Consider the following 22,224-nt stretch of genomic DNA (forward strand, 5'->3'; position numbering starts at 1 on the left):
CAGATGTTTTTCCCCTTTCAGCCTGACATATTCTATGAATATGCTTACAGTATACAGCATATAGTATATGAAGAATGCCATTTTTTCAGAACTGGGATTTTCCTACTTAATAAAAAAATCTATTTCAAATTTAAACTGTAGTGTAGTGCAATATTATTTTGTTTGACTGTTAGATCAGCAACACTGGAGGCAATAACTTTTTGCCCCAATTACACTCTTCCATATCTGCACGACAAAAAACGAGAGACTGCAAATGAAAGCTAAACAACCGGCATGTCAGAGTTCCAAAATCATGAATAACAGGGCCGCCAATGTGTGTAAAACGTTGTCTTATATACCCCAAAAGGTTGATTCTGTTCATCTGGACGTAGCGATTTCAGTGGGAGAAACGTTTCGTCACTCATCAAAGTGACTTCTTCTGCCTTAAATATTTATTTTTATTATTTAAGTTCACCCCATGTGAGTTTTATCTCCTTTATATTTATTCTACCCTTGAGACAAAAAGCAGTGGTACTTCAGATCTATTTCTGTTTATGGAGGAAAAAATTAGAGTGCCTTTAAGGTGGCGGCGTGTACCTTGTAACGGGTCACAATGCTCCAAAGAATCTCAGTAGATAAGGTGGAGACTTAATGGGTGGTAGTGGTGATAGTGAACAAGGTGATGAACACGTGATATAAAAAAAACCACTCCCCCAGTATACATCAGCAGGTGGTGGAGGAGACACCAGCTCTCCTCACTGTCTCAGGCTTAAATAACCAGGAAGTGTGCAAAGAGTCAGCAGGTCGATGAGTGCTTGACTTGCAGTTTAACATGCTGTGAATCCAGAGCCTCGGGAAACATGTTAAAACCTGGAGTCCTTCATTGTGAATGCTGACAGCCAAACCAGAGCTGAGGTCCACAGAGTTACTCCATGATGTTCCTGTTGTAGTCATAGGACAGCCGTCGCTTAGCAGCGGCATGTTGAGCATGCTGATTGGCTGAGGGGAGGCCAGGGGAGAGGCGGCAGTTTGCTGTCGAGGAAGCAGGTCTGCTTTCCTGCAAAGATGAAAACTAAAATCAGCAACACAGCTGACTACAGCGTAGTTTATCAACTAGCCAGAGAGAAGGTTACAACAAATATGAACAAATGATAAAATCAAATCCATAATTATAGAATTATTGACTTGTCGTAGGCTCAAAGCCCACAGTGCCATTAGCTCTGATTAGGATGACACAGCAGATGTGAGCGTGGTTTCCCTGCGGATCTTACAATGAAGACCAATTATCAGAACTGTGAGGTGTGAGCCCAGACGAGGAGGGGGAGCACTGACAACCTTGTAGAAAAAACACCTCACACTCCCCTCTCTCTTTCAGGACGCCTGATCTGTAAATAAACTGAGATTTCTAATGTGAGAGTTGAACTGGACTCTGCCTCCTTATAACAAAACTTCCATTTGGATCTGCAAACGCACACATAAACACACAAATCTGGAAAACATCAACATCACCGGATCGTACCCAGAATTCTGCTGGTGCAAGTGTCCTCAGCTATGCTGCCACCTGCTACTTTTCCCTTTGTTATCTTGAATCTATTGTTTGAGTCTGTCCTTTTTCCTTGTCAGATTGTCCCTCATGGCCGTGCATCTCCTTGTTCTGTGTCTCCTTGAAGTTTGCTAGTATTTGAATTCTTTGCTCTTGCTTTAGGTTTTGTATTAATATGAATATTCAGTTTTAAAACTGTTTTTTTTAAAGTTCATTCCTGTTTCCAGTTGTTCTGAGTTTGCGTCCACAACCTGCTTGTCACATAGCCATCATATAACACACGATATCTATGGCGGTGAGTTACAGTCAGTGATTACACTGCTATGTTGTCAGTTTAAAATGTAGTAATACCTATAATGAGCATGAACCATTAGCAGTAGTTCAGGCAGACCGTAAAGTCGAGCTCTGTCACAAGATCAGCTGATATTGATAAAAGCTCCAATCAGCTGATGGTTCAGCTGATCCTCTTACGGGCAAGAAATACATGCTGTGGATCTGCAGCCTGATTTGCAACCCAACCACAGCTTTTTTCAGAGCCATACCACCAAATATAGATTACTCCAGATAAAAACCCATTATTTGACTCTAGCTGTCCTGGCTCCACATCAATCATCCAGTTCTAATAAGTCTGTAGAGATTATATAAAGCATTTCGACACAGTTCCTCTAAAGCAAGCTACAAATGTTACTTTAAAAGGCATCAGATCTTTTTGGATCAAACAAAACACAGCTGTTACAGAAAGAGGCCACCTACCAAACCCCTTTCCTGAGTAAAGCACTGTCAGCTATATTTACTGCAATATACAACTTACAAAAAGCAATGAATCAAATTGAAATTGAACATATTTGTTCACATTGGCAGCTTTGATTGGTAGTGAGGAGGATTACAAAATTTGTGAGCAAGGGAAGTTATCTGAAAAATATGGAAAAAGACATTCCTGTGCCAAACAGAGCCATCTATCAGGAAAATCTAGGTAACGCTAACAAGGGAGCCGAAGAGACAGCAAACATCCCCTCTGACAGAAACGTGGCCTACTTCAAAAGAGCACTCGATCTGAACCAGAGGCAGCGAGACTGCTGAAGGTACTGCGTTAGGTCCAGATGCTGCAAAAGTGCCTGCAATCAAAAGACATACTGACAACATTTCAGACTATTTTCTGCAGAAATAAACAAAATAAAAGTTCACCTTCAAATTTTGGCTTGCACTAAACACCCGACAGCTGAAACACCACCCTACTTCATCCTGTCCTCCACTGTTGTCGCCTGCGTAAACAATATCACTTTGACCTTCAGTGAACATTTGATTTGTGCATGCTTTATCATTGCTGCACAGCCAGTACGACACATGTAAACATCTATTGTCTGATAAACTGTAGGCCCCCATGTCAGCGCTGCACGTTTGCACATCTGGATATAACCCAGATTTCAAATATACTACCTCAAGTCCCGTCTCTTTTCAGCCGAGGGCATCTTTAACCTTAAACAGCAACACTTTGCTTCTCCTTTTTTTGGTCATTCCTTCCAATTACCTTAAATCTCCACACCTCTTTTGTTTGTTTTCTCAATGTGTCTAACAATATTCCTCTATTATAGCCCATCCCGGTGGTAATTTCTTGTAGCTTGTATCAATAACCTTGGCTATTTTGTTAATCTGCAGAGGTTTTAGCTTTTGTAGTTCCTAGCTTAGCATAATTTTATCGTACCAGTCTCAATTTGATTTTTTTTTAAATCAGTTACCTTTCTTTAAAAATTCAAAACATCATAAACGTTATCACATAGAACTATTCTCAGTCTTCTATCTTTATGTCTGAATTGTTAATTAGAAAGGTTACTGAAGACTTTATAATTTAATAATTGCTCGATTAGAAAATAACACCCCAGTCAAATGATAATGAAAACCAAAAAGTGGTATTTTCACACCACATTCAGTAGCAAAGTAATTAAACAGCAATAACTTATATTTGAATTTATGTAGAGTGAAAGATGCAGCATTGTGGAAAAATTAACGACGAAGACTATAATTGAGTAAAATAAGACCTTTGTGATGAGATGATTTATCTGCTGCTGCAAATTGGCCCTCTGCTGTAACCCAGTTTAAAATATAACGAAGCAGGGACAAGTGAAAAAAGAAGCATAGATAAAATGATCATTAAATTCACATTTCATGCACTGTGATAATGTTGATTGCTGCTTCTGGCCTGTAGCAAGCAGTCACACAGTGGACGGGTAAACCCCACACTTGCATATTTTGAAGGTGCCTTGTAGCTTTCTGATGTGACTCGGTTCAGCAGCGCGCCCGGGGCTGTTCGTGTACTGAGCGTTCTGCATAAAACAGCAGTCGCATCATTTGAATGAGGCTGCAGGTTTCAAGGCTATCGGTCAAACAGCACTATCAGTTCGTGTTACATGTTAAGGCTGTGTTGACGAATTCAATTTAACAACCGCGAAGCTTCACAAATTGAAAGTGAACACTAAGTGCTCTGTGCTAATTCCCCTGCAGCAAATTATGAGTAAAGAGACGGAACATTTGCTGTAAAATTAGATTTCTTAAGTGTTTTCTATCAGATTGTGAACACTGAAACATGTCCGCAGCGAGCGATTAAGACGCACTCGTCTCCAAAGCTGCTGGGCTCGCATTTCCATGTGCATGGTGTCGGTCTTTACTCACAGTGTGCGGCTGCTCCAGGTGTAAAGTCTTCAGCAGCAGGTTACGAGACACGCCGTTGGCTCTCTTATATCTCTGGCCGATCATTTTGTTCAAGTCATGGAAACTGTCCAACAGCCTAAAGGTTCAAAGACACAGACACACGATTTCATGCACAAGAAGAACATTTGTTTTAAATGATTGCTTTTCAAAGATTCAAGATCAAGATTCTGTATAGGAGTCAAAAGCTCAGGGGTCACAAGCCTGGATAAAGAGGAGGGTATGTGGTGTAAAACTTCTACACAATCCAATATGGATGCAATCTGCTGTGGCGAACCTTTGGGATAGAAGTATGTTTCTTTCTCTGTCCTATGTGACAGTGTGGTCAGCATGGTCATCTTTGTTTGTGACCACAGAAGGTGGTTTTACGACCACTAGAATAGTTCCCAGGTTTTTTCAAGGGTAGCTGCACAGGCAGAGAGCACCCTCACCAACCCAGTCATTTTGTTCTGTAAGCATATCTGAAATTCAAGGGTTGCTCCTATTAGGCTGTCCAGGGGTACAAATTCTAACAGTTCCTTGAAATGTAGTTGCACTTCACACAGTCACCACTAGGTGGCCACATTTTCTTTCAACTTGTCAACGTATAGTGTTTTATCTCGTAAAACCACCGACACCATAAAAGAACATCAAATTATGCATTTTGTATTCATTCCTGTTTGACTCGAGTAAAATGACACAAATGATTTAGAGAAATTCAGTGTTGGAGGGACAAGGAGGTAATTTTGTGAATAATTCCATTAAAAAAGGACTTGTATGTATAATGATATATTTTTTTAAATGAACCCCATACAGATTGTTTAAAATGAAAGTTTCCCTGAATGATAGTTTTTGGTAATTGTTACAAGTATTTTCTTTAAAAACAAGTATGAATATTTAAGAAAAAGAGTCAACATTATGTAAGGAAAACACAGTATTTCTGTTAAAATGGTGAATTTATGGAATAGTTTTATGAAGAAGAAAAAGTTCAATATTTATGAGAAAGATCTAAAAAGATCTTGTTGTTCTCTTTTATCAAATCAATTTGGAGTTTGGTGAAGGATGACAATCTGTCAAAATACAATCATAAAAATTTGCAGGAGTAAAACTGAGTCTGATGATTTTGGGGGTCTGATCCATTCAGTACAGAGTACTTATGCAACAATATAGAAATCAAAACAGAATTTATGACTGGTTTCATTAGCCCTGAATCACAGCCTACTTTATCATCCTTCTAGACACTAGTGGGAAACATCCCATCTAATCTCTTCTGCTTATCCTTGTGGGAAATGGTGGGAAACACACGTTACTAAATTAAACTTGTGCTGTCTTTGGTGAAAGCTGAAACTAATGATTGAAACCAGGAAAGTGTTTACTGATGGCATGGATAAAGAGAGCTGAAGAATGTACATTGAAGGTACTTGTGCACCGACTTCACTCAGGTTCTTAGGTTTATTCCCATCCATCTTTTATCTAGAGTCATCGCTACACATGATGGCCTTCGTCAGCACGGTTCACCTACCCCTGGTCGTGGCTTGCTCCGCCTCTGAGGAGCTGGCTCAGTGTGGGAACAGTACTGAGGTCACAGGAGTCACTTGAGGATGAACCAGTAAATGAGGGGAAGGCTTCAGCAAAGACAGCCGCCTGCAGTAAATACAGAGAGAGCTCATCAAATACAGCTTGAGAGCTCAGCACACCGCAAGAAAACAGTCAAAACACAAGCATCAAAAACACATTTGCAGCATTTAGGAAAAAAATATGCATTTATGGTTCATTACATGAAAAGTTAATACTTTATTTTCATAAAGGTCTCCTTGTGGCACCACAGGCACATGAACCAACTTATTTAAAAACAGCCAGTCTCCTCTCACTCTGCTTCACTGCAGTTTTGGGCAGGGCTCATTTTTCATCTGCATCTTTGCACTGTGCTTAATGTCCACTGGGAGACTCTCCCCGCAGTGCTGACTTCTTATTTTTAAATTTTATTTTTAAGGAGAAAAAAAAAAAGAAGCTGGGGTAATGTGAGTTATAACGCTGGAGAAAATACTGATTAATTTTTACTCATAAAACTTAGTCACTCCTCCTGCAGGGTTACATCAGGGTGAGCCGTGTTTCCATGGTAATGGCACAGCCAACTGAGAAAAAGGGGGAAATTTTAGGTACAGACATATACACTTTCAACTGGATAAAAATTAGTGACCCACACAGATAACACTAAAATCACCCCATCTCTCACCAAAAAACAAATCCTGCATGAACAGAGATTTGGACGTGAAACTAAACTCCTTCTCTAAGTTATAGCCAAGATACAATACACACACGAAGGTTTTTGTACATTTCACCCAGGGCCAGCTATATCTACCAGACACTAAGAATAGCAGATGGAGCAAATAATGCATAGATTTAAACTTGAATAATTCTTTTCTACTGCATGATCCACAGGGGACTGAGTAACTACACAAATAACTCCCTGAATCCACCGAGCATCCCTGATCGATGGTACAGGAAGTGCAAACAGAGGTTAGAGTCACAGAGACAAACCACGCAAGACAGAAATTCAATGCTGTGACACAAATGAACCAATCCTGAGGAGTTTGTGGACTCAGTGAAGTGGATGTAATGGCCACTTTAGCTCTTACTGAACAAACAGAACCGTTTTTATAGCAGTTACTGAAGGACAACTGTACCAGGTTCTGATTGGCTGAGAGTCTGTCTCTCCTCTCCTCCACAGCACTGGCTGGCCACCACTGCTCCACAACGTCTCCACCTTCATCTGATGAATCCTGAGGGAAGGCTGTCCAGGTGTCGCCTGACTGGTGGAACGAGCTGTCCGTCTTGCCTGGCGTCCAGAGGGTCGACTCACTGGTGATAACATGCTTCCCAAGTGCTGTTATCAAACACACACACAGGCACATGCACATTAAGTCTTAGTACATACAGGGAGTGCAGAATTATTAGGCAAATGAGTATTTTGTCCACATCATCCTCTTCGTGTATGTTGTCTTACTCCAAGCTGTATAGGCTCGAAAGCCTACTACCAATTAAGCATATTAGGTGATGCGCATCTCTGTAATGAGAAGGGGTGTGGTCTAATGACATCAACACCCTATATCAGGTGAGCATAATTATTAGGCAACGTCCTTTCCTTTGGCAAAATGGGTCAAAAGAAGGACTTGACAGGCTCAGAAAAGTCAAAAATAGTGAGATGTCTTGCAGAGGGATGCAGCAGTCTCAAAATTGCAAAGCTTCTGAAGCGTGATCATCGAACAATCAAGCGTTTCATTCAAAATAGTCAACAGGGTCGCAAGAAGCGTGTGGAAAAACCAAGGCACAAAATAACTGCCCATGAACTGAGAAAAGTCAAGCGTGCAGCTGCCAAGATGCCACTTGCCACCAGTTTGGCCATATTTCAGAGCTGCAACATCACTGGAGTGCCCAAAAGCACAAGGTGTGCAATACTCAGAGACATGGCCAAGGTAAGAAAGGCTGAAAGACGACCACCACTGAACAAGACACACAAGCTGAAACGTCAAGACTGGGCCAAGAAATATCTCACGACTGATTTTTCTAAGGTTTTATGGACTGATGAAATGAGAGTGAGTCTTGATGGGCCAGATGGATGGGCCCGTGGCTGGATTGGTAAAGGGCAGAGAGCTCCAGTCCGACTCAGACGCCAGCAAGGTGGAGGTGGAGTACTGGTTTGGGCTGGTATCATCAAAGATGAGCTTGTGGGGCCTTTTCGGGTTGAGGATGGAGTCAAGCTCAACTCCCAGTCCTACTGCCAGTTTCTGGAAGACACCTTCTTCAAGCAGTGGTACAGGAAGAAGTCTGCATCCTTCAAGAAAAACATGATTTTCATGCAGGACAATGCTCCATCACACGCGTCCAAGTACTCCACAGCGTGGCTGGCAAGAAAGGGTATAAAAGAAGAAAAACTAATGACATGGCCTCCTTGTTCACCTGATCTGAACTCCATTGAGAACCTGTGGTCCATCATCAAATGTGAGATTTACAAGGAGGGAAAACAGTACACCTCTCTGAACAGTGTCTGGGAGGCTGTGGTTGCTGCTGCACGCAATGTTGATGGTGAACAGATCAAAACACTGACAGAATCCATGGATGGCAGGCTTTTGAGTGTCCTTGCAAAGAAAGGTGGCTATATTGGTCGCTGATTTGTTTTTGTTTTGTTTTTTGAATGTCAGAAATGTATATTTGTGAATGTGGAGATGTTATATTGGTGTCACTGGTAAAAATAAATAATTGAAATGGGTATATATTTGTTTTTTGTTAAGTTGCCTAATAATTATGCACAGTAATAGTCACCTGCACACACAGATATCCCCCTAAAATAGCTAAAACTAAAAACAAACTAAAAACTACTTCCAAAAACATTCAGCTTTGATATTAATGAGTTTTCTGGGTTCATTGAGAACATGGTTGTTGTTCAATAATAACATTATTCCTCAAAAATACAACTTGCCTAATAATTCTGCACTCCCTGTAGTATGTGCTTTCGATGCTCTTAAAGGACAATAATGGGCATTAACCCTGTATTATAATACAGCAACAGCAGCATTGGTGCTAAAGGTGACAATAATTACTAGGACGGCTTCCAAACGGGGCCAGTTTATCCAAATGAATGAAGAATCCCAATAACTGTTTTGTACAAATGTCCACAATCGTTTTTAAATGCTGGAAAATTAAATTAAATTCTACAGACCCTACAACACATCCAACTAATAATTTAAGAAATCTCTGTCTGATCTTTGCATATCTTCACTAACTGTTTATTCAGTCTACTTAAACCTTGACAAGTTTCTAAGATGCTTTAGATGGTTTCAATTCATGGAGTCTTACTGTTGCAGACTAAGCCGTTCCTGTCGTCCTCACGTGCTCTGTGCAGATGGATGCAGCTAACCTATAAAATAGACCTGATGCTTTTTAAAGGGAGGTACAGTATTTTTCATGCGACACCTGGAACAGACTTTAGTCTTCTGTGACCAAGAACTGGAAAAGCAGTTCAGAAGATGGATGGACAGACAATATGTGCATCCAAAATACTGTTGACCAGTCCTGTCCTGTCCAGTGCTGCCCCTCCCTTCCACTGGAGGGTTCTTCCTGTTAAAAGGGAGTTTTTCCTTCCCACTGTTTCCCAGTTCTTGTTAATAGGAGGTCGTCTGATTGATGGGGAGTTCCTTTTTCCACCGAATGTAACATCCAAAGCAAACTTTGTTTTTCTTGCATGTGATGCATTTAGGGGACACCTGTAAATCTTGGTTACGGAGGCACCATGCTAATATTTTAAATTATTATTAGATGTGCCAGAATTAAAACCCACAGTTTTAGTAGCTCTTCAGCTTTCTATTTGTCAGCAGCACAGCAAGACAACTTGCATTTATTATTCTGTTAATCACCTTGTCGTATCATTGTGTTGTCTATGGCTGTGACTGCTTCCTGCTGTTGCTTAAAAAGTTGCCTGCTGTACCAGACTCTGCGGGACTCTTTGAGTTTGTATGTTGGACTTTAATCTCACCGCGACATCTCACTGCGTGGAAACATTTCAGCGAATATTTGTATCTCTCTTCGATCCCTGCTGCTTTGACACATCTACACGTCGCTCTCCATTGCTCGGTGTATTTATCCGACGATGTATCTATCAGACACTTGTCTGTGAGACTGTTTCCTTTTCACCCGTTGCCCAATAACCTGAGGCTAACAGGAGAGCTCACTGGCCTGTTTGCTTCCTCCCCCTCTCTTAGCTCGACTCTGAATGATTAATACCGTGTAGTGAGACGGGGAGATCAGTTAGGAATCCAGGTCAGGACAAACTAGTCTTATTTCCACTGTGCTGGTAAGTGATGCCTACCAAGGCAAGAAAGAACTCTGCATATTTATCACAAGATTAAAAGTACTACTGGTCAACAACTTATTTACGTCATCTAAGTTACAGCATGTGTTTTAGCTGTATGATTATCAGGCTGCCTTACTTTAACTCTTTACCCCCATTTCAGGCCTGTTTACAGAACAAATTGACTAAGTTTGCATCACATGTTAGTGAGGGTGGTCGCTGCCTTTGCAGGTACCCTTCAAACGGCATCTTTATTGATATACACTGAGGGATCAAATATATCATTATGGAGGAATGAGTTAAAACAATCTGTTCCAGAACACACTTCCAATCAAATGTTTTTCCATGTTTTTTCTGCCTCTCACTACTTTTATTTCAAGCTATTTTTTTCAACCTTGTTGTTATATTCAGTGTAGATTTATAATATGTATTTTCCCAGATTTCACACAGGCACAGCCAGACCTCTGTTTGCAAATGCTATGAAAGGTGTTTGTTACACTCATTCTTGTCTGTTGAAGTTTCTGTCTCCATCTTAGTACTGTAGCTATTTATTAAAAGACTTTTGGGTCATGGTGAACTACTTCACTTTATCCACTGTGTGAAACAAGTAGATTTATCTCCTCCTCCTTTTAAGCCAGCATTTTCCTGATTGGCTGGCCCTCATTGAGATGCTTAAACAGAATGTGGGTGGGGCTTCAGTGCCTGAGATTGCCTTATTAGGGATGCCCATCATAAGTGACATCATACAGAGCCACAGATAGAAAAAAACAACTTCAGCCATGTTTAATATGAACATTTGCTACTGTAACTCACATGTTTATTGAAAGCCCATTTTAATTACTAATAATTAAAACCAAAATAAACTAAAAGGCCAGATAAGTGTGAAAATATGCATAAGTAATGTGGGTGAAGCAAGCCTTTAGGTTTTATAGCTGGTCCTTTAATTTTTGCCCTTTTACATACATCAGTCCCTCTGATGATAAATGTTGACTGATAAGCCATCAGCAACATGTTAAAATAAACAGAAATACTTTTCAGTAGAACAGACTGAGACATAATTATGCACCAACCTCAGCACAGCCTCATTTAGCCCCCCTGTGGAAACTGGGCTTAACATGATTTAGGTGATTAGCTAAACGGAGCAGAATGAGGGATCATTACGACTGATTAACACCGGCTGTGAGAGAAAAACAACGAGGCGCAAGGAGTAAAAGATCTGACATACCTGCGCGTGTCTGCTTCAAGAGTGTAGCAGATAAGAGCCATCATACTGTCAGACTACTAATTAAATTCATTTATTTATGATTCAGGTACTAGCACTGCTTTATTTTGTTCATCATACAGTTCTTTAAAAAATCCAATAAAAATATTTTCTTCTCAATTACCTTCTTGCACTGAATGATGGTGTCCAATATTTTTTAATTCCGCGTACCCAGGAAGCTTTGAGATGGGTTTGTTAGCAGGATTAGTCGAAAAGAATCAGGTAGATTTGTAGGAAAAGTTGTACCAAAGATAAGGAAGGGCCCAACTGCTTTTTGGAGTTGATCTCAGTCCAGTGTTTTTATTTTATTTTTTTGAATGGATCTTTTGAGGGCGACAATATTAAAAACCTGCAAAATATCTTGATGTTCTCTATAAAACACTAACTTAGATCCAGATAATTAGATCTCAATTCTTGAGGAGGGAGTTAACAAACAGTAAAAATTAAGTCTGCAGTATTTAAATAGTACATAGTAATGCAGTTTAAGTAAGGACTTCCAGCTGCTTTATCCCCGCAAACACATCTTCATAAAATAGAAACTATAACAGCAGCAGGATTTTGGAAAGATAAAAGTAAATACCCACTTGTGCATAACTACTTGTGCGCTTCTTGAAAACAGATTGTGTACACTTGCATTCCTCAAAGTGTACAAAAGGTTAAAAATGCACTAATTCTCTGAGGGAGTCGTTGCCATTCACTCTTTGTTTCCCCAACACAACACAAAGAGTGTTAAAGAGTCTAAATCTGCACATTTCTGACTTTTTTCTGAAAATCTCTGAAGCCTTTCTGTGTCAGCCTTGTTGTCCAGGACCAACAGATCCAAGCCTACAGCACACAGAAAGGCAAATTTACCAAAGATCCCAAAGGAGTGAAAGAGATACTAAAATGAGAGGAAAGCCTGGCTCGTAAACACAGAAAGGGACAGAGAATGAACAACCACGAGACTCACCAACACTCTCTCTGCTCCCACAAGGCACTGAGGCAGACATGGTGAACTCCTCGCTCCAGGCTGGCTCTCCCTCCGCCTGCATGAACACTCCAAACTCATCTTCCTCCTCCTCCTTCCTCCCTTCGTCAGTGGCCACGGTGGAGCCACTCTCCACCTCACCCTGCTCCTCCAGCTCTCTTCTCTTCCCTTCTTGGCCTCCTTCTCTGTCTCCTGCTGTTGCACTGACTGCCTCCTCCTCCTCCTCCCTCTCCTGACAGGGCAGGCCGGTTGCCATGGATCCCAGGGTGGGCAGGGAAGGGGCAGGATTAGCCTGGGAGAGCGCAGGGGAGGTGGGGAGATTGGTGCAGGCAGTGTTAGTGATGTTAGTCTCTCCACTTGGTTCAACAGGGGCATTGCTTGTTTGTGCACAGGTGTATCCATCCTCCTCCTCCCACTTCCTGTGTTCATCTTCAACCTCCTGTAACCTCCAGTCTTCCTCTGAAGCACGGTTTATCTCTGTCCCTTCATAACTATCTTTGAGTGTGACTTCTCCTTTACATTCATCCGACTTCCGAATTTCCCCAGGTCCGTCTCCATGTTCAGGATTGAGGCTCTCTTCTAAATTTCCTTCTTCTGACTCCAGCTCATCTTTCGTCCCACATTTGCTGCTCTTGTCTGCCACAATCCTCTCGCCTGACTCAGAGATGGAATGATCTCCATCTGTGAGGGGTGAAGGTAACACTTCCTCCTCATTTTTAAACACAGATTGAGGTTTATTATGCAATACCTCATTCACAGTGGTTTTCTCATTGGCCTGTTCTTCTACCTCAGAGTTTTCTTCCTCTTGCTCATACCCCTCAACATGATTCTCCTGCTCAGCCTGAACCCAACAAGTTTCATGGTCAGCACTGCAGACACTGCCCTCTATGGGTGCGGCTGACTTGTTAAAAGTGAGGGAGACTGCAGTGCTGCTGGAGGCAGGCGTAAAGACTGCACACCAGCTGGAGAATTCATCAAGAGCCTCGCTGATGTTCTCCTTTTCATCTTTAACATCTGCACACTCAGCCCTTTTCTCTGATTCTTCACCTGCTTCATCGAGATCAGAAAATCCATTTACATTAGCCCCTTCTTCTTCTTCACGGGGACATTCACTTGGTTTTCTCTCAGTAACACTGTTCTTATGTCTTAAATTATCAGTCAACCCAGAATGTTCATGGGTGACGATATTTCCTTCAGTGTATCTGTCCCCTTGTTCCTCTGAATAGCCATCCTTGCTCTGAGAAGCTTGTGTCTTCTGCCCCTCGCTGCTCTCAGTTTCTCTTGTTTCTCCCACATCGCAGCTGTCGTGGGAGTCACTGTAAGAACGGGTAGATTCTAGGTCAGGGTTTAGTTCAGTCAAAACAGAGCTGGAAGACTCTAACTTGCCGAGGCCTCCCTTATCCTCCTCTTCATTCTTTTGCCTTTCCTTCCTCATTCCCGTCACCTCACTGTTCAGCCTGTTTGGGATGCCTCCCTCGTGTCCATCCTGGCTTTTCCTCCTCTGTGCTCTCCTTCCACACTGGACGCAGGATTTAGGAGAAACGCTGTGGCTGCATCTGGCTCGCCGGCTGTCCTGCTGTGGGGTGGGAAACTGTTTACAGTCCAGGCCTCCTTTGTCTTGCTCTTCCTGCCTTTCTTCCACAGCGATTTCACCAGCAGGAACTTCCCTGCTCCTCTGCTGCCTCTCTCTGCTCACGCCTGTTTTCTCCCGGCACGCTGCATTGTCAGACTTCCTCCATCTCCGCCCCGATCGCACCCTAACCCGGTTTGCTCCAGTCTGTGCCGGTGGAGTTGGCCCAGCTGGAGTGTCTCTGCGTCCTCCTCCTACTCCAGTCTTTCCTCTCAGCCATCCTCCGACCACACTGGATGCTGCACTGGTTGTCACTCCAGAGTTGGGCTTAGCTGCTGAATACAAACAGCTTCCTTTCTCAGTCCGGAGGAACAAACACTGAGTCTGAGTCTTCCCGCTGCCCTCTGAGGTCTTCAGAGTGGCAACTGTTACCAAAGCTCCGATTCCAGCCTGCCTACTGTCCACCCCGAGCGGAAGCCCATATCCCATGCGACTCCACTCGCCACTCAGGCAAACATCTGCAGGCCTGGGGCAGGACGCTGAACTTCCTCGACCTGCAGGAGGAGCTGTGGGTGCTTGTCCTCCCAGCAGATTAGCAGTCTTGTGGCGATTCCTGGAACACAGGGCCCAGGCTCGGAGACCCCGAATGAGCGGCAGATCGGCCAGTCCCAGCTCCAGTCGGCTGGGGAAGGGCAGAGAGGCTCTGGAGCATTTCTGGAGCATCTCCCGGCTAGAGCCTGACATGCTCAGGCACGGGTAGTTGTTGTTGTTATTCTGCTGGAGCATAGTGCTTGTTGTGGGCCTCATCTATGTTTTATTGGTTGGTTTTTGCTTATCCTTTATTAAAATGCAGCCTGTCGGCTCAAGTTCAATTCTCATTTGTGAGAGGGAGCGCTGCCACAATCAAGAATCTATTCTTGATTCACAGCCTGACAGCTCAAAGGTAAAAAGATCATCATTTAGAAAAACATCACTGGGCACTATGAAACAGCTAAAACAAATTTCTCACTGATTAATTCTGACAGTGGTACCGAAGACGATGTTTCCTAACATGGCCAGAGGGAGATGAATCTCCTTGTAATCTCATATTTTAGCAGATTATTCTGACTGCATCTGAAGACAGAATCAGTTGTTTTTCTGACGGGCGACCTGCCACTGTTTGCATCTATAACTCCTCAACTTAGAAAGTCTCCTGATGAAGAAGAGAAACATGCAGGTGTGATGTCCAGCTGTCAGTGCTGATGAGAGCAAGGGAAATGAGAAGTTTGTTTTCTTCCAGGCTGACGCTCAGTGACGCTGTCTCCAGAGCTTCGCCGCCCTCCCCGTTCACTGTCCTCTCCTCACTGAGGACTGACTCAGCTGTCACAGAGCACCCTGCAGGGGAATGGGTAAAATAAATAAAACAAACATGGAAATTAAAGACTCATAGTGCAGACTTATTATAAGGTAGTGTGATATGATTAAAGAGCAAGGATCCCGCCAAGAGGAGGCCCAATCCAGCAAATAAATAAAAAGCTTAAATATTAAAATTATTTAATGCTGACTTCACTTTGGTTTGGCTCAATGGGTTGCAGCTGTAAGTCAGTGTGGGAGGTGTGAGTCTGTCAGAGGTCATGCATTTGAATCCAAAGTGACTTCTTTTCCCACTACTCCGACCCAAACAGGCTCTTTTATATATATGAAAATGGGAACTGACACCATTTGCATTGTGGTGAGAATTAGATTAGTTGTTGCATCAGCCACACACAATCATCCAGTAGACTAAAAACGAAACACAGGTGGCCATAAACCCATAAATCCACTTCTCCTGCCCACACAGCTTAAAGGATTTACCCGAAGAGCATCAATAACCCGCCACATAAGCGACGAAAATAGGTTTGAGCCACGTATGTCATACTTAGCCTACTCCTATCAGCACCACTGTGATGAAGATGAGCCACGTCAAACCACACAGTGTACCAGCACTACCTGTGTTCCCAGCCAGCATGTCCTGAGAGGGATGCCCACAGCCGAGTGCTCATTGTTTCTTACCTTTTTCGAAGCCCCGGGGTCTCAGGTCCAGGCTCTGGATTAAGTGTCCTTTACTTAATGCCCCTCTGCTTCCTTATTGTTTACAGACGAAGCCTATTCCCCCTCCTCTCGGGCTCTGGAGCATCCTAAAGTGGAATCAGCGCCGCCTCATCTTTCTACTCGGCCTGCACCACAAACGTTACAAATCGCTCGAACATCCATTCAGTCCTGTCCCATCGTTTAAATCAGAGCACAGCCTCTTTTTTTTCGCTCTCTCCTCCCGACTCGTTCAGCCATTGCGCATCATCTCATCCGCCGCGGCTCGGCATCGTGCGCCGCCGCATCTTACCGCAGTAGCCTCCGGTGTGCACAGCGAGCAGGATGACGAAGAGCTAATTTGACTTACAGCCCACTCACTGATAGGAGGCGTGATTCGTGCCACACAGAGCAGGGAGAGGTGAGGCGAGCGGAAGTGTATGGAGGGTTCGTGATGCCACACTTAGGGAGAAAGAACACACTGGTCTAAAATAGAACAAACAGAATCTATTTGTTTGCTACTGGGAGCTTCAGACCTAGATCTAGAATTTAACACAATATTTATCATATGTACGTTGATTTCTGACATTTTCAGAGGTGAATATAACATGTAATAAAAACACAGTGTCTGGAATTTTAACCATTCCCCATTAAAATAGTTTAAATGTGTTTATTCTGAAAAAACAACCAAACAAAATGGGACATTTTAGACGAAATGTGTTTTTTAAGTACAAGTGAAAGAATCCCAGTAGCAAAATTATTATTGACTGGTGAGTTAATTAATATAACTATTAGAAAAAGTAACAAATCACAGAAAAATATGGCTACTTTTGCTTTTTCTGGGCACACTCCCGGTTTCTCTGATGTATTCCTGAGATATGACAAGCAGCTTTCTCTGAAAATACTTAACAATAAAATTAGTTGATTTTTTTTCAGTGTGCAGCAGAAAAATATACACAAGAGAAACAGTTACGGAAAGTGAAAATGTCACCCACAGGTCACCTATGAAAGTATTTGTGTTCTCTCCATATTTCTATAAGCTTTTGAAATAAAGGAGTAAATATTCTGAAATTTTAGAGGTCATTTTTTATATTACTTGTTAGCTTAATTTGCCAAAATTACCAGTAGACTAGCCACAGGTGTCTGTGTTTACATAAGTCACTTGGTCTACAGTGCTACTGTTTATGTAATGGTTGAGTTTCATTGCATTAATAACTGTTTATTTTTCTACTCACTGTATTATCTACATTATCTATATTAGGACAGTGAGTTAGTCACCTATCAGGGAGCCAGTACCTGTGCTTGTTGTAGTAAAAGTGCAGACTAGATGCTACTTTCACCCATTGTTTATGATTTTACCATTTTTTTGTGTGTGACAGCATATTGGATATTAAGGTACAGTGTGGAGTATGTTTAAATTGTTATGACACCATCTAAGAGGCGCTGATTTTAGTTTCAGTGATTAAAATTCTAGTAATTTATGTTTCCATTGCTTAGCATTAGCATTTACCTTGCTAACCTCTTGCTAACGGAACTTGCAAGGATTCATCCAAATATGGTTAATTCCGGCTCCAAACAAATACAACAACAACAAAAACACCCTGGTATTAGCCAAAAGAAACTTTATTTTAAAAGGGATGAAATTATGAGATTTTAAAAATGCTGAAATTGTTCAGTGAACTGAAAACAGTAAGTTTGTAGCTGGTGATGTTGCACTTTCCCCTGTCTCTGCTTCATGGCATTGTTTACTCCTCATACAGCATTAGTGTAGCCTCACATACTCTCACCAGAGAGCCTACGTTTTCACAGCATCATCACAGCAGCAGATGAGTAGATTGGGAGACACACACAGACACACACACACATAGAAAGAAGACGTCATACATCCATGTGCACAATTTACTTTTTCCCTCCAAAGTCCTCCTCTCCAGACATTTTCAATAAGCCTCATTCGTGTGCTATGGATCTTTTTCATAACTCTAATATAAACAGGCCAGTAAAACCGAGCTTTGGTATCATATAGTCAAAATATTCAAAAAGAAATACATTAAAGATTATTAAGAGTCTTAATTATTTTTCTGGATTTAAATGGGCTTCCAGACCACTGCGTTTCTTATATTAGGAATTTAAAATGTACATGTTGTGCTTTGTTCATATGTTCTGTCATACTCTTAAATGGTGTATGCTTATATTAAATAAAGTGGTTTTCAAATAATGAGGCAAGTATACACACACCATAAATTGCTATAAACTGCTTTAAATAGCCTTTTCAGTCATTTTTTTAATACCCTTGGCTAGGGATGATGTCATAGAGGGAGGATCTCCCTAATATGGTCAATTAAGGCACAAAGTGCTACACACAAGCTCCACCTACCCGTTGCCCCTGTGAGGGGCATCGATTCAGGGGGCAGTTGGTTTATGAAAGTTGGGTGGCCTTAAAGTGAAGATCTAAAAACAGCTTGTTTCAGACATTTAATGAAGTGAGGATCTGCACCAAGGCCCAGCTTATGATGAAGAATAACTCTGAGATGAGAATTATGCAATATAAAAATATGGAGTAGGAAATAATGTTGTCTCTTTGAAAATTTCACTGAAATTTATTTAAAATTTGACTACAGGACAGAAGACTTTTTGTGTGAATATTACTTTATTTAAGTAACATCTTTACAAACATTCTTTCAATGCAGCTCTGACAAAACACTTGCCACTGAAACCCTTAGAATCAAAAAGAAATTCGAAGACCTTGTTAAACCAGAAAGTTAAAAATCTCTCTGCATGTACATCCTGCCTCAGTGCGCATTACCTTCACATGTCACTACTCGTCTCAGCTTTTTTTAAAGTTCTAGTTCTCAGCTGCAAAAAAAGGCACTGTGCTAAACGTTGTTAATGAGACAACTCTTTTATGGATTCATGCATTTTACCACGCAGCTTCATTCCATCAGTCAGCCAAATAAAGGAAACATAAAAGTGTTTATTCTTAAATGTTTTACATCTACTTGAAAATAGAAAACCGTTCAAAAAGCCTGATTGGTGTATCCTTTAAGGTAGGACGTTTTAACAGAATACCAGAAAAATTACAAACATGTTTATAAATGGTAAGTTCTTTGTTTATAAATTAAACTTAAATATCAAAATTTAGAGACATAAAAACTGATATTCAAGAAGATTATTCCATTTTAAAACAGTTTATACATTAAATAGTAGATACATTGTTTAAATTGTACTGGGTAAAGGCACTTAAAGTTTCAATCTCTCCGACAGTAATTTTTGGTGTTTTTAGAAATATTTATAACTCTGTTTTCTGGCCTTTTTTTCTAACACGATTGCTTTGCAACAAGATCAAGACACGCCACCCCCACTAGTCTCACTCTAGCAGCCTTTTAGCAACTTGGATCAACAGAATAAACTTTACAGTTTCCTCTCTAAAATTTCTGAATTTCTGGTTTAAATCCCCAAATTTCCGTCCAGCTCACTGCTGATGTTTTGAAACGCAACAATACTTAACAGCCGAGCTTCAGAAATATCAGTGTATTTTAAAGCTACAGCCTCATTCACAAAAAATACAGTGGTGCCCTTTTTTTTGGCATTGTACAGTAAAAACATTAATAAAAAATATATTAGCAGCAGGTTGGGCTAAATATTTGAGAGCAACCTATAACCAGATAGTCACAGGTTTGATCCCCACAGCAGATAAAGAGTCCAGAGCGTCCTGCTTACTCACTGACCGTCTCTGGGAAAAAAAAAAAAAGCACAGGCTAAATGTGCTAATATATAAAACTATGGCAAAAAAAAGCCCATAATCTCAGAAAGTTCACACTTTTTCTTCAAGATAAACAAAACATTGTTTCAGGTCAAAACAATATCATTTATGCTTTGGTAAATATGAAAATACATTTTGAACTGAAAAGGAAACAGCTTCAAAAAATCAATTATATTGTTTTATTTACATAAATATTCCTCTGGCCTACGTTGTGATGGTTCATAATGAAATATTTTTAAATGATCATAGAACTGAATCATGAACCATGAAGTCGATGTGAGTAAAAGACTCTTTCCAGCGCATTTCAAACACAAAACAAAAATAAATAATGAAGCAGTCCGACATGTTTACATTCAGAGTGAAACCTTTAAAAACCAAACAAAATCAGATAAATAATTTGGACTAAACTAACAAACCGTAACAAAAAAAGTCGTCACATGTAAGATGAGAGAAGGAAATATATAGCAATCTTTAGCTATAATAATGACAATAATACTGCTTGATGTAATGTTATTGTAGTTCATCACATTCATACATCATCTATGAAAATATAATTTTTTTTGTTAAGGCACAGATGAACCCCAAATTAATATACACGGTGTTCCTCTGGGCTATGTTACTATTTATCCATCTAAATTGATTTGGTTAGAGTTGCCCAGTTTTGGCGATATTAGCTGGAGAAATGATGCGTGGAGCCCACAAATAATCAGTTCAAAAAAGTTCAGTAGATAAACAGCACTACAGGTCAGAAGAAAAAACTAATGTATCACTAATTTGGGGATGAATTGTCCTTTTATTAGAGGTTTACTTTATATTAACACGGCAACCTCACAAAAAAACTAAACAACAATAACAAGAAAAGTAAAATACATTAAAGATACCATTCCAGCATCTTCAGTACTTTGACACCTGGTGAGCTGCTGTTGTTGTCTTTGTTGTTGCTGTGGTCGTTGAAGACTCGTCTGTTCGTGTTTCAGCCAGGTGGGTGATTCTGGTGGTCTTTGTCACCATGGTGACAGTTCCCTCCTCGGAGGAAGAGATTTGGTGCTCTTCGGTCATTTGCGAGGTGGTGAAGTCGAGCCCTGAGGTGTGGAGGCAGAAAGACCCCGAGACATCTGCCTCACCCCCTACCTCACCTTTCTGCTGGGCCTGAGGAGAACTCTCTGGAGTTATCTGGAGGAAGCCTGCGGTAGGTAGGCCAGGAAATAAGAGAAATGAAAGAAAAAGAGGAGGATAGGTGAAGAAATCAAGAGGGAAAAGAAACTTAGTCTTATGTAGAAGAGACAAAACAAGAGTATATAGATTAGTGATTTATTTGCCAGGAACACAAAAAAATATACAAAAAACATCAAAGGTAGCTGCAAGAATAAAGTATAGATAGTGTAAAGTATATTCTAATAAATCCTGTGGTAATATAGTGAAAAAACCCAGTAAAATCCAGACATAACATATGAGAACCACATGCAAAATTGATTAAACATCATTTTTGAATGTGTAGACTTTTACAGTTTTTCATTTTCTCATTTATATGCTTTATTTTCTCATTTCTCATAATGCAACTAAACGGGCAAATTTAATAGACGGGGTAGATACAAATTTAGATTTTTCTAAATTTTCAATGTAGTGCTTTGATAAAAAAATCTCTATTTTCTTGTCCTTACTATATCTATTAAAATATATAAGAGCTCAGGCTATGCATTTTTCTTAAAGAAACATGAAACACTGGATGACTAGTCTTTTAGTGTGGCAATGCACAGTGATTCAAATGAATGCAGAAGAATTTAAAGCTGACTGGGTTGGGTTCAAAACCTGCACTAAAACTTTCTGGTAAAATGCTGCCATCTTGTGGTGAAGTTTTTAATTAAATATCTCAGAGGGTTTTTACAAAAAGCGGCTTTAATAATAACATTAACAGCAGTATTGACGTAATGCCAGCCCAATCCGGTTGTTCAGTGATGACGCGACGAATCCTACTTCCGGGTCTAAAGTAGTCTGCGTTTAATATGGCTTTTGTGTTGTTAACATGTTTAATGTTATGTATTTTCTTCTATTTGATCTCAAAAAGCTCCTAAAACAGTCAGTGATCACTGTTGACCTCCCTCGGCTTTTATTACCACTAATCATTTATTTAAGCTCAGCTTTTAAAACCTTAGGATGTAACTACAGCCCAGCCCATGCAGCAGTATATGAATGACTAACCTCGTATTGTGGATGGATTATCTCAGTTGTTCTCTGGCTGAAGTTTGGTCCTTTTACAGCATCCTGCCATGTGATTACATTTGTTCCTGACCACCGAGAACACTCACGTTAACTTTTATTGAGTGGAAAAAAAGTTAGCTTGTTTATATTATGCTAACATAGCTGTGTCGCTAGCGGTCACGTAGCACATCATTATATACCAGCTAACCCAACTTCAGTAACCCTACAAACGTCACTGCTGTTTAGTTTTCTGTCTTCATTAATGCTGGAAGTGATAGCAGAGCTGTACGTTTTAATTTGTTTCCAAAACCCCGCAGTCAGGACATGCTATATTGTATTTAGATAGAAGCTAGCGAGCTAACTCCTGCT

At 40.8% G+C, this 22,224-nt stretch overlaps 2 protein-coding genes across 4 annotated transcripts in view; both read right to left on the reverse strand.

Annotated features, from left to right (window-relative positions):
* Window positions 1-398: 398 nt before the first annotated feature.
* Window positions 399-16,443, reverse strand: LOC113035988 (uncharacterized). Of its 2 annotated transcripts, XM_026191941.1 has the most exons (6): window positions 15,882-16,442; window positions 12,263-15,224; window positions 6,892-7,091; window positions 5,727-5,848; window positions 4,190-4,304; window positions 399-1,036 (listed from the first exon to the last, which is right to left on the reverse strand). In XM_026191941.1, exons 2-6 carry the CDS (start codon window positions 14,655-14,657, stop codon window positions 905-907), a joined length of 2,964 nt encoding a protein of 987 aa, XP_026047726.1. In that variant the 5' UTR covers window positions 14,658-15,224; window positions 15,882-16,442; the 3' UTR covers window positions 399-904. The 2 variants fall into 2 exon arrangements, with proteins under 2 accessions (XP_026047726.1, XP_026047727.1); XM_026191942.1 differs by lacking the exons at window positions 399-1,036; window positions 4,190-4,304; window positions 5,727-5,848; window positions 6,892-7,091 and adding an exon at window positions 11,379-12,138 and having other exon boundaries at window positions 15,882-16,443.
* A 2,080-nt stretch (window positions 16,444-18,523) lies between these two features.
* The window catches only part of prx (periaxin), a 51,263-nt gene continuing 47,562 nt past the window's right edge, over window positions 18,524-22,224 (reverse strand). For both annotated transcript variants that reach the window (XM_026193203.1, XM_026193202.1), the window contains exon 11: window positions 18,524-20,840. In XM_026193203.1, coding sequence (XP_026048988.1) covers window positions 20,551-20,840 — 290 coding nt within the window. In that variant the 3' untranslated portion in view covers window positions 18,524-20,550. The remainder of the gene's footprint in view (window positions 20,841-22,224) is intronic.

The sequence above is a fragment of the Astatotilapia calliptera genome, chromosome 14, assembly GCF_900246225.1.
Source record: "Astatotilapia calliptera chromosome 14, fAstCal1.2, whole genome shotgun sequence".
Classification (NCBI taxonomy): domain Eukaryota; kingdom Metazoa; phylum Chordata; class Actinopteri; order Cichliformes; family Cichlidae; genus Astatotilapia; species Astatotilapia calliptera.

Excerpts from the sequence above, each read along its gene's own strand:
- LOC113035988 (XM_026191941.1), bottom strand. The coding sequence starts at position 14,657 with ATGAGGCCCACAACAAGCACTATGCTCCAGCAGAATAACAACAACAAC. Across the intron at positions 5,849-6,891 it reads TCTCAGCCAATCAGAACCTG|GCGGCTGTCTTTGCTGAAGC; the intron begins GTACAGTTGTCC and ends TATTTACTGCAG. Across the intron at positions 4,305-5,726 it reads GGAGCAAGCCACGACCAGGG|GCTGTTGGACAGTTTCCATG; the intron begins GTAGGTGAACCG and ends TTGAACCTTTAG.